This window comes from Melanostigma gelatinosum (assembly GCF_949748355.1).
Source record: "Melanostigma gelatinosum genome assembly, chromosome: 2".
Classification (NCBI taxonomy): Eukaryota; Metazoa; Chordata; class Actinopteri; order Perciformes; family Zoarcidae; genus Melanostigma; species Melanostigma gelatinosum.
This window is the reverse complement of record NC_136635.1, coordinates 19576351-19594900: the sequence shown is the minus strand read 5'-3', so window position 1 is coordinate 19594900 and position 18550 is coordinate 19576351. Positions and strand designations below refer to the sequence as shown.

Sequence of the window (18550 nt, the reverse complement as noted above, 5' to 3'; positions counted from 1 at the left end):
GCAGCAACATCATCAGACCAGAAGAAAACTGTTTGAAATATCCCATTCTCTGCGCTCCATGATGTATGGCCAGGACCGTTACCGCCGCCGGTACTGGGTACTTCCCCACTGTGGAGGGGTCTTCATTGAAGCCATGGAGAGTGGAGAAGGTAGTTACAGTACAACGCACGCCAAGTGTGATGAATTCCCATGTTAAGATGCTTCAATTTGCTCGTCTGATTGCAGAGCACATTTTATGCACGCTCAGTCTGGAAAATAAAAATCATCAGATTTGATGTTGCAGGAAGAGGAGGGGAGAAATGTTGCGAAAACATCTGTTTCGCTGCATGTTCAGCTGTTTTTGGAAATGTAAAATATGCTGAGGATGCTTTACTTTATCTTAATCCTCAATGACTGAAACTACAATAATCGAACACAACTCTACTTTTCTCCCAAAAGCAAGTGGGGAATTGTTGTGATTTCAACCACGGTAGTTGTGTTTTCAGCCACATTAACAGTGTGCTCTCCCTGCAGCTCCAGAGGAACTGGAGGAGGAGCGACAGAGGAGGAGGAGAGCGGCAGAGGAGGTCAAAGTCAAAGAGGAACCTCAGGAGATCGAGCTGCAGAAGGAGAAACCCACCAGCCTCGATGGGCAGAGCATTCAAATGCGAGGCTTGGAGCACGAGAAAGCGGAGAAAAAAAAGCACGAGGGGACAAAAAACACCCTGTTCTACCAGCAGCCAGGCTGTGTATCCAAACTGTGCACATTCCGGGACGTCTGCAAAGAAACCGTGATGGCAGAGGACAAGGAGAGTCCCCATGTGAGACAAAACGGCACGAGCCCCTTGGGCACTCCTGTTGCCACAACCACGGGAACATCCTCCTCCCCCACTCGCAATACCTCTGAGCCAGCAGTAGCAGCAACCCCCTCCATGTTGACCACTAATGACACGACAAGCATCCCTCCCCCAGCCTCGACCTCTTTATCTGTCCCCTGCCTGCCAGCCCCGCGTGAAAGCTCAGGGAACACTCCTCCAACCTCCTTCTCAGCTCTATCTCCGTACCTCTCATTCCAAGCCAGCGACCAGCTGCTCAGAGTCCTGACAGAGAGGAGTGGACACTGGTTCAGCCTGCTCCCTCGCAACCCCTGTGACCTCACTTCCATCACCACGCCTCCTCCCGGACCACCCCGTGTGTCTCCCCAGGCATCCTCCACCCCAGCCGGGCCCAGATCCCCACCTCAGTCCCCTGCCCTGCCTCTCACCCCTTCTGCTGCCTCAGCCTCTGCCAGCCCACTCCACCCAGCTGGCCTCCTCAGCTACCCACTATCAGCCATGCAGGTGAGGCTGCTGGCCTGACACAAATAGAGATAGCTGTGTCCTGCACAGTTGTTTCTGCCATGTACAAGATCACCGAACACGTGACCCTCAGTCTTGCTTCCGCCCCCCCCCCCCCCCCCCCCCCGCTTCCCTCACCCTTATGTTTTTCCTCTTTTCTCCCCAGGTGAAGTCAGCAGCTTCATTGCTAGGAGTGTCTTTTGGAAGCTGGCCCTGTGGCATGATAAGTCCCAGCCTGCCTCTGTGCAGCAGCCTCAATCCCATGCTGGGTCACTCTCTGGAGGGCAACACAGCAGCAAGTGTCTCCAGCAAGAGCGAATCCCCTTTACCTTGCATCGAGAAAACCTCATCCATGCCCTCTCCTGCCCTGGAGATGCCCAAATCCCTGGACCACGCCACACCCCGGCCTATTCCAGAGGGTGAGTGACCCAAAAGCATTGAGAGATATTAAAGTTGAGGCTGTAACATCGCTGAATGAAGCACCTTTTTACTGTGATGTATGTTCTTTGCCTTGTAGTTTTACATGCCTGTTTGTGCTCATTGTCGCAGAGAATCTGACAGGGTGGTGGCGGGTGTCTGACGTCGAGCAGCTGAGGGCTTTAGTCAGTGCCCTCCACAGCCGGGGCATGAGAGAGAAAGGCCTCCAGAGGCAAATGCAGAAATACACAGAGATCATCCCCCAGGTTTGCACCAAACACAGAGACGGTAAGTGCTTCAACACTGCCTTTAATCCCAGTACATAGCATACATGTATATATGTACGAGTGAGATTATTTTTGACAGCAACAGTTACAGATGTGTTGTGCTGATGTTCAAACATAGAGGCATGCCCTTGATGATCACTGAATACACTGCAAACACTGTATTATTTATGACCGAGCCACATGAATATCCGCGGATTGTTTGGCTTCACACTGCTCATGTGTTTACCCGCAACGGCGAGCGTGTTTGTGTGTGCATTCATGGCTGACTGACGTCTCTCGTGTCGTCCATCTAGTGGCCATGATCGAGCTGCGCGAGCTGGAGGAGAGCCAGGTCAGTGTGGAGTCCGTGCGGGGCTGGTGCGTTGAGGAGCAGGCGATGGAGATGGACATTGCCGTGCTGCAGCAGGTGGAGGAGCTGGAGAGGAAGGTCACCGCAGCCAGCCTGCAGGTCAAGGTAGAACCCTAACTTAACCCAGCACATTTAGTAAGTGGTGTCAGATACGTGTTTTAACATGTGGAGTGGTGTGATCAGAGGCCTGATCTCCTCTCCCAGGGATGGACATTTCCAGACCCTCAATCTGAGCGAGAGGACCTGGTGTATTACGAGCACAAGCCCCCCATCAAATCAACGCCAGGGTCTGCCAACGCGGGAGACAAGGACTCCAAGGAGCACCCGGAGGAGCGTGGGGAGAAGGGCAGGGTGATGCGTCACATGGACAACCCGCTGGACATAGCAGTGACACGTCTGGCTGATTTGGAGCGCAACATCGAGAGAAGGTACCTGAGGAGCCCCTTAGGTACCACCATTCAGATCAGGCTGGATAATGTGGGTACGGTCACTGTCCCTGCTCCTGCCCCATCCACTAGTGCTGACAGGGAAGGGTAGGTCATTTCTCCAACCAAAGCTCCCCACTCTCCCACTAAGACACCTGTCCTCTCTGTGTGTGTGCTTTATGTTTCCCATACTACTCAAACAGTGAGGGTCTTTGCTGCTTTGCACAGCAGATTTCCGTGGTGGCTTGTTGCATTTCTGTTTCTTTCTTTGGTCTTGTGCAGTTTCTTGGGTGGGGTGGGGGTCTCCACTAAGTATTATTTCCTGGTACAGGTATTGTTTACTGGCTTGTTTCTTTTCTGCAGTCATCCGCATGGTGTTGTGCATCAGTAACCTTGGTTATGGGCATACTCATGTCTCCCACTGTACAGTTTACACTCTCACGGGTTTTCACGCTTTCTGCATGAAGTTCCACTTAACATAACAAATTGGTGTGTACCTCTCCTTGGCGCCCTACACCCCCCCCCCCCCCCCCCCCTCCCCTCCCCAAATCCTCATGCCTGTCTCTGCACAGCTGGAGCTCTTTATGGTCTGCTGTCTTGTTGGCGGCTGGCTCAACTGATACAGTTTACTGCCTATTGTGTGTGTGTGTGTGTGTGTGTGTGTAAATACGCCCACATATTCACGTATACGTGCGCCTTTCTGTGCCTCATCATTTCTCATTATCTTCTCTTATCAGCGAGGAGGAGGTGGCCCATGGTATGAAGGTGTGGAGGAAGGCTCTGACTGAAGTGCGTAGCGCTGCCCAGTTGGCCATGTGTATCCAGCAACTGCAGAAGTCTATCGCCTGGGAGAGGTCCATCATGAAAGTGGTGAGCAGCGTATTTCCACCCCGCTAATTAGAAACAAGCGCTAGTCAGAGGGGGTACGCTTGGTTTTGAATGGATGCACTTGTTTTTTTTTTCAGTACTGTCAGATGTGCAGGAAGGGAGATAACGAGGACCTCCTCCTGCTGTGTGACGGCTGTGACAAAGGCTGCCACACGTACTGTCACAAACCCAAGATCACCAGTATCCCGGAGGGAGACTGGTACTGCCCGGCCTGCATATCCAAGGTATCAAGGCCATTTATAACGCAATGTCATCTCGCTACAGTTGATCACTTGTAGAGGAAATCCTAGCCAGGTTTTTGAGCATGTGTTCCTTTCACACCTTCCGCTGTAAATCTTGAATTTTAGGAAAATATCCACAACACATGCAGCATTTGCAAATGTTGGTATTTGACAGCAAAAACAGATATTTCTGTGTTTAAACCTGTCGATGGATGATATTTTGCCTCAGTGCTCACTTAAAATCAAAACATATTTACGCTCAAAGTATTTGGGGGGTTTTATGCATTCATTTGAAAGTGGACAATAGAGAGGTGAGAGTAAATAGTGGGAGAGAGAGAGAAAACAACGTTCAACAAAGGTCCCCAGCCTTCAAAACAACTGCAGCGATTATACATTTCCTGTTTTGTTACGTTTACCTTGAACTTTTATTGTCTGCAGGGATGATTTGGCAATCATCCCATTGAGTGACAATAAAACTCTCCAATTCATAAAATTCAGAGAAATAACATTTTATTGAAAGCTTATCATGATGTTTTTTCATTTAGATGTGGTCATGGAAGAAACTAACATTTACTCTCTGCAGGCAAGTGGCCCATTGCCCAAAACAAGAAAACCTCCAAGCAAACCAGCAGCATCAAGCGGAGGAGGTGCTAAAAAAGGTGGAGAGGGGAAGAAGAACGGGAAGCAGGCAGGTAACGGAGAAGTAGCGGCGGACGACCCGGCCGGCGCCAGCGGCACGCCCAAGAAAGGAGCAAAAGACACCAGCAGGAAGAGGAAAACAGAGGAGAGCTCACCTGCTCTGCCAGCAGCCAATCAGGAGAGCCCTGTGTGTGTGAAGAGAGCCAAGACGGCTAAAGACAACAACAGGGACCTGGGATTATGCAGGTATGTTCCCCTGGCTTGTTCATACTCGTCTTTCTATTGAATCCTTCACTTATCTATCTCCTTCTCCGAAACACTTTTACAGTTGCTGCCATCTACTGTAGGACAGTATGAAGAGGTTGTTTTCTCTTAATCAGTAAATAAGATTCCTCTGTGGTTTAACCCCGTTAAATGTAAGGTCCTCTTGTAACAAATCCAATTTAGCCTTTTCTACTATAATATTAAAAGTTGTATTTTTTCAGCACAGTCATTTTTGTTTAGTGATGGTTGGTATTGGCTTATAAAAACACACATTACTAAAGACCTTACATCAAAAACAAACTTTAAACATCCCCTAATTATTTATTTTTTGTCAGCTTGGGGGCAACAGAAACAAGCTGCAAACACAAAACTGACATTATCAAAAGGATTAGGGGGTCCAAGAGGCCATTAATAATATTGATTATAACCACTTTAAAGGACCAGTGTGTAGGATTCAGGGTGATTTGTTGGCACAAATGGAAGATATTAGTCATAACTATATTCACATTAGTGCATAATGACCAGAAACATCCGCCGTGTTACACCGCCATGTTTCTATAGTAGCCCATAACTGACAAACCAAACACTCTAGAGAGGGCCTTTCACGTCTTTACGTTACTATTGCAATCTGCAACCTCACCACTAGATACCACTAAATCCTACACACTGCTCCTTTCAAGGAAGAAAACATTCTAAAGATCCCAGTGGAAGAAAGCTCCTCAGTGTGATACTCACAGCTTTTTTTCCTGTGTCTAACCATATGCGTGTATATGTGTCTGTGTTTGTGTGTTCAACAGGGTGCTCCTTGCTGAGTTGGAACGGCATCAGGATGCATGGCCTTTTCTCACACCCGTCAACCTGAAGTCGGTCCCCGGCTACAGGAAGGTCGTCAAGAAATCGATGGACTTCTCCACCATACGTGAGAAGCTTGTGAGCAGCCAGTAAGTTCCCACCGCCTCTGTTTGTTCTTTGTTCACCGAAAGCTTTCAGGACATTAGTACAGAATTTAAAGAAGTCAGCCTGGTGTTTTGTCAGAAAACAAGTTTTAGTTACACCACAGTATGTGATCTCAACTCAAGACTTTCCTCTTTATTTCAGGTATCAAAACCTTGAGACCTTCATCATTGATGTCAACTTGGTCTTTGATAACTGCGAAAAATTCAATGAAGACAATTCCGACATTGGTCGAGCTGGTCATAACATGAGGAAGTTCTTTGAGAAGCGCTGGACTGAGCTTCTGAAACAAACTAACTAAAAGGTCTGTTCAGATTCTCTCCATAAACCCATTCAACTTTTCATACCGGAGCACCAGGTTTTACGTGTTTTTATTTTTCTGATGGAGAATGTGGCTTTGCAGGATGGAAGAAGTCAAATCCGTAATAAGGAACCCATGGTGTGCATAAGATGAGATGTCACCTATGGGGAGAAAAAAAAAAAAAAAAAAGTCGTTACATGAGGTGCGCTGGATTTTATTACAACAGGGATAAAAGCCCCAAAGAGTCCCATAGAAATGGGGTGTCGTAGTGCAATACCATTCCCTGTCTCAGAACACTGCACTGAATTAATCCTCAACTGTCACTGGTGTGTCTGCGCTAGAAGACTTTCCACTACTTGTAAATAGTCTTTTGTTATTTAATCGTATTATAGTGAATGTATTTAATTTTGTAATAATTATTTATGAATCAAGGTCCACTTCATTTTCTATGAAAAGGAAGAATCAGCTGAACTGCTTTGAATTAAAAAAGGAATGTGTCTTTGTGTTATAATTTTTCTCCCAAATATTAAACAAAGCCAAGAAAAAAAAAAAAACCTGTTTACACTGTTCAGTGCTTTGGGGCATCAGAGGACTGTATTCATTTGTTCAAACTGTAAAACTGCATTTATTTACAGGAACAGCAGACGGACAGTTAGACAATGGTGATTCATGTGTATATACTGTTTATTAATGTCAATATTATGTCTTGTTTGGAACGATGTGTAAAAATTGTTTAAGAATATTAAGATATTGTTTATGCCTTAGAATGATTGTAGCATTCTATTTTAGTGAACGTGATGAAAACATTATCATAAATATTGTTTGTACAGTATATACATATCCTCTGCAAACACTGTGGTATCCTTAATCTTGGTAGTGCCTACCCTTCCAACAGGGGCATGTAGGGGATGTTATTGTTTTTTAGTTTTCATTCTTATGACAACATCAGTTAAAAAAAAATATGATTTCAATCCAACAAGGCCTCCAAAGTTGGACAGTGACACAGAAATCATTCCTCACCATAGCAGAAAAAAAAGGAACAACAAGCATTCAGTTATGCTTCCATGATGCATTTCCTCGTAATCTGCCACAATACAGAGGACCTAAGGCCATTTGTAACCACTGTGTTGAACCTTGCTGTGTGTTGTGGCCTGATGGAGGCAGCTAGATTTTTTTGTACCCAAGTCAAGAGTACTTGAAGTTACTTTATTTAAGATATTGTGGAATAAAAGTATCATTCTTTTGTAGGAGCTTTATTTTTCACTAGTGTGTGGCACGGACCTATTAAAAGGATGTTTTTCAACGTAAATGACTTCAACTTGTTTTATTTCAATTCTATCCTGCAGAATGTTTTTTGGCAAAAGCCATCGTGTTAGATGTGTGAATTTATCCCTTTTATTCTTTATATAGGCTAAACAGTTTGGAGCAAGTTAATTTACTACCTTACTAACAAATACCTCAGTCATGCAATGCTATCAAAAACATAAAAACCTCATCAAGATCTTGTGCTCGATCAGTCTGACAAATTCTGCTGGCAATAACAAACAATGCATAAAGTAAGTTGTGGAAGAAGTGTTTAGATCATTTAAACGAGCAATACCACACTGGGCAATTCTCCATTACAGGTTAAAGTCCTGCATATGTAGTTTTATTTCACTTAGGTGACAGTAGAGGGAAACCGATTGGAAAGAAAATCTACTTTTCACTCAGAATGGCCCTTGTCGGTGTCATATTTAATGCATTAACATGCATTTTAATGTTGTAGCTTGTTGAGGTGGAGCTAACTCTAACTACTTTATATACTCGTGTTTTGTCTATAACTGTTTATCGGTCTTAACCTGAAATGTAACCACTAACCAGACTGTTAATTAAATTAAATTAAAATAAAGTATTTTTTTTCCCCTTTGAACTGTAGTAGAAGAATTAAGAAAAATAAAAGGGAGATACGCATTGGACGCCTCAGCAATGCCTGACATGGGGTACACTCACTATGTTGAATGAATTATGCAAATGAATACTCAACATGCACATTGATGAATTGTGGGTAAGCACTGTGCTAAAAGCGCATCAGGTTTTTACAACAACTGTCTTTACAAAATACACATAATACAGTCTCCAAAGGATTCCAAATGTCCATCATCAACCACAGAAGTACTCAGATATTGTATGTAGCAATACCCCAGTGTAGAAATACTCTGTAACAGTCCTACATTCAAAACTTACTTTAGCAAATGCACAAAAGTATTTTCCTCAAAGTATGCATTTCCCCCCCTCACCTTCCCTTTGTTTTAAAGTATAACAATACGTCATATTTTATTTGTTGATTATATTTGTATTATTAATCTGCAAAGTAACTAGTAACACATATGATCAATAAATGCAGTGGAAGACGTAAAATATGTTTTAATTTTAGTGGAGTACAATTAGCAGATAATGGAAATACTCAAATGTGCTCACCACTTAGTGCTGACTTCCGGGTTACGTAACCGGCAACGCGTCACGGTCAGCTGTTCGATGAGGAAGTAAACAACATTGAACTGAAGGGACAACAGGACGGAGACAGGTAAGGTACGCTGCTGTAGTTAGACGTATCTTACGTTTCTATTATAGTCATTTACCGTCTGAGTTTGCTTGTTGGGATGTTTATTGTCACAGTTTGTTTCCCGCTTCTGAACAATACTTGACTTTATAACATGAAGTTGCCTCTCGGCTGTGCTTGAGATGTTAGCTTAAACGTTAGCAACAGTCTCCACAGCAACAGCGTCCCTGTGGGTTTCCTGTCTTTTGTCTGCTAGTTGTTCTTGGTCTGTTGGTGAGGTGGTTTGACAGCCAAACAAATGTTTATTTCATAGACTTAATAAACAAGGCTAACGATATGTATTTGTATTGTTTCATGGTGTGTTCAATATGAATGAGCCGAGCAGCGAGTTCCTCAAAAGGTTCCTCGTCCCTGTGGTAGAAAAAGGATCGTTTACAGAGGAGGAACGTAACTAAGTAACGTTACATTTAAGTGCAATTTTGAGATAATTGTACCTTACTTGACTGGTCGCCTTTTCTGCTGCTGTATGCTTGTACTCCACTGCATTTCAAAAGGGAACATTGTACTTTTTAAACCACTACTTTTCTATGATATTTATATAAATAAATGATGATGTATTCATTTTTTGCCGAAAATAAATTGACAAGCTATGGTACTGTTTATTGTAATTTAAACGGTAACTTTACCAGCTGCCATATTAAAGCAATGTACACATTAAATCATCAATACTTAAATGCAGTAATATAAATTATAATAATATGTACATGACTCTGAAATAATAGTTGCTATTATCAAGTATATTTGATGCTAATACAACACTCAAGCGATGTACACATTAGTGCATCATGTATTATAATTGAAATGGACCCTCCCTTCTGCATATTTTTGACTTCTCTCATTCCTTTCTGTGTGAACTTCAGGACCGGCTCTACAAATGACATCTCTGATTTGCACTTTACAAGACCATCGAGATGATGTCAACTGGTGTGCCTTCGCTGGCAATCTGTTTGCCACATGCTCCGGGGACAAAACCCTCAGGATATACAACACCCGCGACTTCTCCGAGCTGCCCTTCTCACCCCTGTCAGGACACGGATACGGCGTCCACTGCTGTTGCTTCAGCGCCTGCGGACAGTTCTTGGCCTCATGTTCGACCGACGCCACCACAATGGTTTGGTCCACCGTCACGGGTGAGATCGAGGCCATCCTGGAGCATCCTGGTCGTAGTCCAGTGAGGATCTGCGCGCTCTCTCCTGACTCTGCCCACCTGGTTTCTGGAGCGTCCGATGGCACTTTGGCTCTGTGGGATTTCCCCTCCAAACAGCTGCGCAGGTACATTTGACACTGGCTTACATTTTTATAGAGCTGAAACAACAGTCAATCAACATAAAATTAATTTGCGTAGGTTTGGTTTTCTAATTCACTCTGTTATGACATTTTATGGACTTAATGATTTATAGATTCATTGGAAAAAGCATTCAGCAGAATAAATGATAATGAAGATACATTGGTAATTGCAGGCCTATTCATACAGATATACTATATAGTACAAGTCTCTCTCATATCTTGACAAAGAGAGCTGAACCCTCAGTGCTAACAACTCCCCTCACACCACTGTTTGCAGTTGCATGACTTAATATTTGCACTTTCCTGCCAGCAACCAGTCCCATGTGTTACTCTGCTTGAACAATGACAATAATCGATGTGCCTGCTGATGCAGCTGCTTGTCGGTTGTGTTTGTGAAGGACCGGAGCAGTGCGTGACACGACAATGGTAGCCTGCTCCTTCAGCCCCTGCAGTCAGGTGTTCATGACCGGCTCCACCTACGGAGACCTGCGTCTGTGGGACCTGGACATGAACCAGCTCCATGCAGAGAAAAACGCCCACGACCTGGGGGTCACCTGCTGCACCTTCGCTCCCAGCATCCTCAGTGGTGACGACCATTGCTGCATGTTTATCTTCTACTCTGTGACACACGCGGCTTAGTCTGGTGTTTCTGGCAGCATTTGGGAGTCAAGATATCATAAAATACACATTTTATTTTTCTTATAAACTCTAGTATTTTTGATCAGAATCCATCAAATAAGATTGTCAATAAGATATGTACAGAGGCATGATATGATAACAATGAAACATTTGATCAAATATGAAACTCAACATGAGATGCGTCAACATTTAATTTTGACCAGTTATTTACTAGAAATTAAATTCATATTTATAACTATAAATATATAAATATGCTAATATTAAGCTATGATTAAGAAAATACGGCAATTTCCTTTTTCATATCTGCCAACATATACTGATATCCTTACATCTCTAATAAGCCAGTTTTGGCTGATAATATCAGTTGGGTTTCAATTAAAATATGCACGTCGCCGAGTTACAGTACATACTGTCACATTCTTCTACCAAATCCCTTTATAGAAGATGAAGATAGTCATCTATATTTCGCTGTGAGGGACAACAACATCCACAGACTGATTGTCGTGTGTGACAGATTGAATGTAGTCTGTGACTTGTTTAGTATCACGCAGTATTATTTGTTTGTTTTTGTCTTTTTAGGCGGTCAAGTCGTGCAGTTTCGTTTGGCGTCCTGTGGGCAAGACAGTCTCCTGAAGATCTGGACCATTAACAAGTTCATCCCTGGAGGTAGAGGGACTTATCTTTACTTATCTTTGCGGACCGGAAGATTTCTCTCTAGCTGGTGTGATCGTTTCAGTCGTAGCTTCAACCTCCGATCAGCTCAGATTGTAAACCTGGCTGAATATTGATGTCTGCAGTTTCTGTATCAACTCTGATTACAGCCCTCAGAGGCACAACCCTTCATTTGTGTAGCTGGTTTTAACGGAAATATCGCAACGCTTTTGTTGCTTTTTGCTCACATTTTTCACAAGTTGAAATAAAAGATCTAAGACTTTTTCTATGCACGCAAAATATTAATTTCTCTCAAAAATGTCTCCACAAATGTTTTAAAATCCCTGTTAGTGAGCTGTTTCATCTGCATCTTGATATGCCACACCTGTCAGGTAGCTGGATTATCTTGGCAAAGGAGTGCCACTAACAAAGATTTTAATTTAATTTGTGCACACATGAGTGAAACCAGCCTTTTGTGCACACGTAGAAAAAGTCTTAGATCTTTAATTTGAGCTTGTTGAAAAAAAGGGAGCAAAATCAAAAGTGTTTTTGTTCACCGTATGTCAGCGTCAGTATATCAAGACAAAATCACTGGTGCTGCCAAATACAACTACATTTTATTTAAAACTAACCCAGAGTAGCTGCCAGAGGTGGTCATGCTGCTAAGTGCTTATGTGTGCACAGATTTTGCAGCTTGCATTTTCTCAAATTTCAACATTTAACAGCTCCCTTTCTATTTCCTTTCTGTTCTTAGTGACTCATTTGTGACGCCTTTCTCCACCACCTGTAATATGGTGTGTGTGTGTGTGTGTGCGTGCGTAACTATAGCTGTTGTTTCTCTCTCGTAGGCTATAAGATGCAGCTCCTGCACACCTTAACGGGCCAGTCGGCCCCGGTCCTCTCCTGTGCCTACTCCTCAGATGGGCAGCTGCTTGTGTCTGGGTAGGAGCGTTAAGAGGCTTTTAGCGAAGCGTAGTGGTAACTTTGGATGTTTTAGCCTCTTAATACAGATTATATATACTTAATACATTTCTGACAACCATTTTCCAAAGCTGCTTTTTAAACTGATTTTAGCCAATGTTTTCAGTCTGGCCCTGTGCAAACAACATCACACAATATTAACAAAACTAATTCTGACAAAACAAGCAGACAGAATGCTGAAGTATTGTCTACTTCAAGCAAGTTTCACATACCGGTACATTTTAAACCAATGGCTACCTTGAATATAATAAAACATCTCAAATATTTTGGTATACATTTTGAGAAACGGTCAGCAGTTGAGCAAATTATACACAAAATTGTATTTGATGGGCCTTTAACAGACACATTTTGATCATTTCTGACGGCTGGAAAGTCAACCTCTTGATCTTGCATCGATCAATATTCATGTCTGGATCTATTTAGGATCAAGAGATTGATGTACAATATAGATTATTTGCCTGGATTTAACAGCAGACCACCACTGACACAACTATAAGAGTGCAATACTACAGTGGAACCACTGAAGGGAGACATAGATTGCTTTATTCCTCAATGAGTGAATGTGGACCTGAACATGATGCTGATGTTATTTAAAATATTGCTCACATAGTTACAGTTTTATCTTTTTTTCCTTCAGCTCTGTGGACAAAACTGTCACAGTCTATGATGCTGTAAGTTCCTCTCATTTGTATTCATTTACGAGTTAGTACCAGGTTATGTTATGAACGACTCCATTCACAACACAATGATTGTATATTGTTTTGTCTGTTTACAGAAGAATGCAGTTTTGCTTTACACACTGAAGCAGCACGAGAGGTAAATACTCACTTATGTTGATGTGGGTACGTTTTCTTGAGTGGATTTTCTCATTGAATATCAGCATGAAGTCCCGGGATAAATACATTAATTTCTCTCTCATCTTACCAGACGGAATATCTTATCTATAGTTTTGTATTATATACTCTTATATAATCTTTCATATATTTATATCTTGACTACATCTTATATTGAGGTATTGTGGTTATTCTAGAACATTTAAGAAACATTTGATCAAAATTATATTTGTGTTTTTTGGGTACAACACTAAATTAAACATGTATGCTCATCCACTGCAAGATGCTTTGCAATGCATTTCTGGAATTATTTTGTTTTCTTGAAGATTAATTGACAAATATGATGAGACGTCACATTGAGATATTTCCAAACTGGTTTTATTCGGTATTGATGCCACAAATTGTTCAGTTATATAAAACATCAGAAGTAAAAGTCAGATTTCGACATCTGACCACTCGGTTACAACAATATCTCACTTGTAGGGAAAGCAGCACATATTATAACCCAGTGTGGTCACAAAACATACATTTATAATTTTTAGGAAAAGGTAGGTCTGCTGTCGCTGCGTCTCTTCCCCGACACATACACGTACACATAAGCCACAGCTGTATGATCACACTCAAGCTATTTAAGTCCACCCAGCCACCTGTGAATGAAAGGCAAAAAGCTCACTTCCTTTCAGCGGGGCAAATGTAAGTCCTTTTGGAAAACCACTATCTGAAGTGGAAGTAGATGAGGCAAGTTAAGAGAAAGTGGATAAATGGCAAAAAGAAAAGAAAAAGTAAATCACAACTTGATGAAATGCCTCCAGGAAACTCATTCGACTTTAGACCAAGTGACAATATAACAGTGTTGGTTCCTTTCTCCAAGTTCTCATTGGAGGTTTTTAAAGACATTGATTGAAGTCAACTGGCTTTTGTGGATCAAATGTTTGAGCAATCCAGCTTAAGTCTCTGAGAGATTGTCCTCATTAATTAACGCTGCTTTGACTTTCTTGAATCTCCTGAAAATGTCATTTTAATCCTTATTTAGATCTTCACTGCAGCCTTTTATGTGGTAAGCTCACTGAATTGGCTCTCTGGTGGAGAGCCTTTGCATATATTGCACATATTTAGGTCTGGTGTTGAACTGTAGTGCCCACCTTTTAACCCTGTAAAAGCCAAACTGCAGCCTCAGATCCTCAGGTAGGGGCTTCACAGCTGCAGTTTTGGCTTCAGTTTCTGAATGCTTTGAATATACCTGCTTGAGGATCAGATTCTCACAGAATCACTATTATCTTTAAAGTTCCTCCTTGCAACTTACTTTTACATTTCCCGCTTCAGTTTCCTCTCAAGACTTTTTGACTGATACTAGTGCAAAGAAGGACATGCAGACAGACGTGTTCCATTTTAGATTAGACATTAAGACTAAGATATGTCCTTTGATTGGTAAATGTCTATGGAAACAATTCTAGTCCTTTTGCTAATTTTTTCTGTCATTATACAGAGAAAGTTACACCTCATTGTTAACGTTCAGCTGATTACTGTCCTCTGCTGCAGATACGTGACGGCATGTTGCTTCTCTCCAACTTCACCACTTCTCGCTACAGGATCTATGGATAAGACTGTAAACATCTGGAGGCTGGAGGATGGGTGCAGTGACCGTGGTGGGAAACACACACACACACACACACACACACACACACACACACACACACACACACACACACACACACACACTATCACTCCAATAGACTCACATCTATGTTTTGATGATTTGTTTTGTCGTGTAATCAATTAGTTTTGTCTTTCTCCTTTATTGAACCTGTGTCCAATGGAAAGGCGGGAAGTCATTACCAGGTTCGTTTTATTTTTACATTTTAAATTATTAATTCAATTAATTTGTACACTTGAAGGAGAGGAGCTGGTTTTACAATTCCAAATGTACGTTCCTACTTGAATCTTAAGCAGAGTTGCTTCTATTATTTTGTCCCCGTGTTTAGATGTCATGTAATAAACTGGTTTCATCTTGCGTTGAAAGACACACTTGTTGTATACAAGAGGGCTTTCTTTTCCTTAATCACTCTTCAGTCTCAAGTTTGCTGAAAGATTGCATCGCATTGCTCATGTTTACGGTCCCTTATTCCTTTGTGTGTCTTCTAGACGGGTCTGATCTGACATCAAGTGAAGGTAGGAAGCAAGAGAATAATCCTTTCTGTATAGTGCCGAACACTGGGGTGCCTGTAATCAGTAAATCCTAAATGAGACACCACCCTCATGCAATATGTGCACAAAACAATAACATAATGCTGTCATAATTGGGATTGGATAATAAACAAGCTCTTTTTCAGCTTTTAGGTTCATCTTTGTGTCAATCAAAATATCAATCAACCCTCCAGACATTCATTGATACCTCTCTGTACACAAGTCATGCTAGGCACAAGCCCCCCCCCCACCCCCCCCCCCCCCCCCCTGATCAATAATTAGTCAGCAGGATTCCAGGAGAGTGTTGCATGGAGAGCATTTGGCCATTTTTCAAAAGGCGCTGCAGCGGACAAGGACTGAGTGCCTCGCATTGACTCCCCCTCTCAGAGAGAACCTCAGCGGGTCGATCCAAGCTGCTGGTCGGCGATTGGTCGGAGGGGGATGTGTCCGCATGGCTGGTGGAGGAAGGCCTCGAGGGCTTGATGGACAAATTCAGGGCCAACAACATAGATGGGACAGAGCTGCTCAGTCTCACCAAGGAAACGCTGGCGTCAGAGCTGCACATAGGTGAGGAAGACGGACATCACACACTGCTCAGCGGGTGCAATGACGCTTCAACAGCCTCTCGTTCTGTCATAGTCATAATGCTGGCTTCTGCCCCCAATGTCAGAATATAAACCCAGTCTTATGGGTATTGACTTTAATCTGGATCACTTCATCAGTTACATAACCCAATCTCCAAAACAGTATTTCCCATAAGGTATGAAGTGGATTTACAACTAATATCATGAGGGCTTCTTGTGTTTTCCCAAGTATGTCTGAAATGAGGAAGTTTGAGCTTATCAGATTTGATCTGGCCTTTTTTTGGGGGGGGGGGGGGGGGGGGGTTTGGAACCCCAAGCCTCAAGTAGGAGTGCTATGCTGTGGATGCCAGTCTACCAGCTTGGCCAGTATTCGTCATGTAGTTGTCAGCAAATGTTTGTTGTATTTCCATGCCGTCATTTCCATCCCACAGTGACTGTCAATCACTCCTCAGTTTACACAGCTTCAGTGCTGTGACAGCTTGTGTTCACATTGTTCTGTTCCTAGTAGCGTTGCGTGAATCCCACCTTCTTAGCAGAACTAACTCGGAGAACAGCCTTGAGTAGCAACATCTTTATCGACTGCAGTGAAAGACAGAGAAACAGGCATATTTTTCAAAGGTGGGAGTGAAATCAATAAATGTGCTTTTCTTCGAAAGAGGCAGCATAACAAAATGAAACAAAGCGTACCAGTCAGATTATCAGGGAGACTACAAAGTGCTTTGTGTTTGTGTCTTTTTATTTCATGAGATCATTCTTTTCTAAATTTTATATTAAGGTTTCTAATTTCTCCGGCAGTCAGGTTCTGCAACACCGTGTTACCGAAACAACAACATTCAAATGAAAATGCGCTCGAGTGCCTGCTTAGTGTTCAACTTTGAGTTGGACAGACAGTCAGCAGACATGATTCGCTCCCACCATGTTCTCTCTCACCCACGCTCACATTTGCCATCCAAGAGTGAAAAGTGTGAAGCGCAAGAACAGCAAATGCTCAGAACCTCGATATTGATATTATTGTTTATGTTGGTGTTTGTTCCTCTTAAGGCTCCAGTGGTTTCTATTTTAATGAGAGCTTTTCTCGTCTGACTCATTTCTTTATTCTCTTGTGTGTGTGTGTGTGTATATAGAGTCAGTAGGCCTGCGCAGTAAACTCCTGAGGAAGGTGGAGGAGCTGAAGAGTGATTCAGTGTGTTCAGGCATTCCTGATGAGTTCTTGTGTCCGATCACCAGAGAGCTGATGAGGGAACCAGTCATTGCTGCCGGTAAGCGAAGATCAGACCTTTTCCACTTAATATGATTTACATGTAATGACACCACAGAGTCAACTCATGAGACCTCAAACGTCATGTGTTTCTTCACTGTGAAACGATTTGCTTGTGTACTTTGAATAAACTGTGGACATTTGCCAACAGATGGATACTCGTATGAGAGAGAGGCCATCGATAGCTGGATCAACAGTAAGAACCGCTCCAGCCCCATGACCAACCTCCCTTTACTCACGACTCTGCTCACCCCTAATCACACCCTGAAGATGGCTATTGGCCGCTGGAAGACCAACCGCTAGCATCTAAAAAGACCTTTGATCCACAGTGCCCCCCAAATATTTCCCTAAAGTAGACAGAAACCACAGCATTTCAGGGATGGGTGCAAATGATTTGGTTCCAAATGAGGCATGTGCCCACTGTGGCAGCTTCTTTGTTTGCATTAATTTGTAAAGCTGCCGTTTCAAACCACTGGGGAGCAGAATTGTAGCAACAAGTCAAAATGTACTTTCAGTTTGTTACGTTTTAATGGCCATAACGTTTCATTAAGTAGATGCAGAGCGATATGAGCATCCCAGGGGGGTGCTCCCTTAAGCCACCTGAAGAACGCTACTTTAAAGCAGCTGTAATCATGATGATTATAATAACAAAGCTTTACAGCAAGTTTAAAGGTATTTTTTGATTTCTGGTCTGCAAATTTACTGTTTCGGTTCACTCTCTCATAATGTTCAACGAAACTGAACCATATCGGTTTAAGAGCCAGATATTTCCCTCAGGAGATGGTAGAGACCAAAAACAGAGCTAAAAGAGAGTGACTATTAGATTCATCAGGTGGCTACATGCACGTCTGAATGTATTAATAAAAAGTGATGATATGTCAATGCCTCCATCAGCTATCAGGGCGAGTGGTTTGTCTTGGCTGATAATGACCAGTTTACTGGTTTGTTAATCAATATAAAAACAGGAGTTCTGTATAGAAACCACATAAGAACAAAAAAGTAAACACTGTAGGCTCCTGATTTATGATAAGATAAATAAAAACAAAGACTACCATTTTGACAAGCCTTACCTTAAACAGGCAAATTAGTTTATCTTAAAATTAGTTGTATTTATAAATATGTATTTACAAAGATATTTATATCGCTTTAAAATGACACAAAATAAACATTGATTCGGAGGCCTTATATTAATAGTTACCTTTCTTTGATTGAATAACCAGAAAACAACAAGCGGTGCGTGGCCAAAGTAGTTCAGCGTTTACTCTCCTGTGCAAGCTAGCATTCAGCATTTAATGAAATGAATGACATCTATGAAGATATTTCCGCCATACTGAGAATTTGCAACGGCCACATTTTTATACAAGCGGTTTATTTTGATGGCGTGATTAATTGTCTGTTTAGCTGACTTAGGTTGTACAATAAACCTTTTATCCATCCGTACACACATTTTATGGATCACACTGTGAAAAAAGT

At 42.4% G+C, this 18550-nt stretch overlaps 2 protein-coding genes across 2 annotated transcripts in view; both read left to right on the top strand.

Annotated features, from left to right (window-relative positions):
- The window catches only part of LOC306794246 (bromodomain adjacent to zinc finger domain protein 2B-like), a gene marked incomplete at its 5' end in the record, with an annotated part of 28399 nt that extends 21029 nt beyond the window's left edge, over window positions 1-7370 (top strand). The window contains 11 exon segments of the mRNA XM_079292265.1: window positions 5-149; window positions 514-1319; window positions 1483-1735; window positions 1866-2021; window positions 2314-2474; window positions 2574-2902; window positions 3532-3664; window positions 3760-3906; window positions 4487-4788; window positions 5604-5747; window positions 5905-7370. Of these exon segments, the coding sequence (XP_079148391.1) occupies window positions 5-149; window positions 514-1319; window positions 1483-1735; window positions 1866-2021; window positions 2314-2474; window positions 2574-2902; window positions 3532-3664; window positions 3760-3906; window positions 4487-4788; window positions 5604-5747; window positions 5905-6061 (2733 nt within the window). The 3' untranslated portion in view covers window positions 6062-7370.
- A 1197-nt stretch (window positions 7371-8567) lies between these two features.
- On the top strand, window positions 8568-17410 carry LOC306792260 (WD repeat, SAM and U-box domain-containing protein 1-like). Its single transcript, XM_079289333.1, has 13 exons — window positions 8568-8624; window positions 9521-9932; window positions 10346-10533; window positions 11166-11252; window positions 12086-12179; window positions 12856-12889; window positions 12994-13034; window positions 14591-14697; window positions 14873-14890; window positions 15194-15220; window positions 15623-15802; window positions 16944-17078; window positions 17229-17410. The coding sequence occupies exons 2-13, from the start codon at window positions 9535-9537 to the stop codon at window positions 17378-17380; spliced, it is 1461 nt and encodes a 486-aa protein (XP_079145459.1). The 5' UTR covers window positions 8568-8624; window positions 9521-9534; the 3' UTR covers window positions 17381-17410.
- Window positions 17411-18550: the final 1140 nt, after the last annotated feature.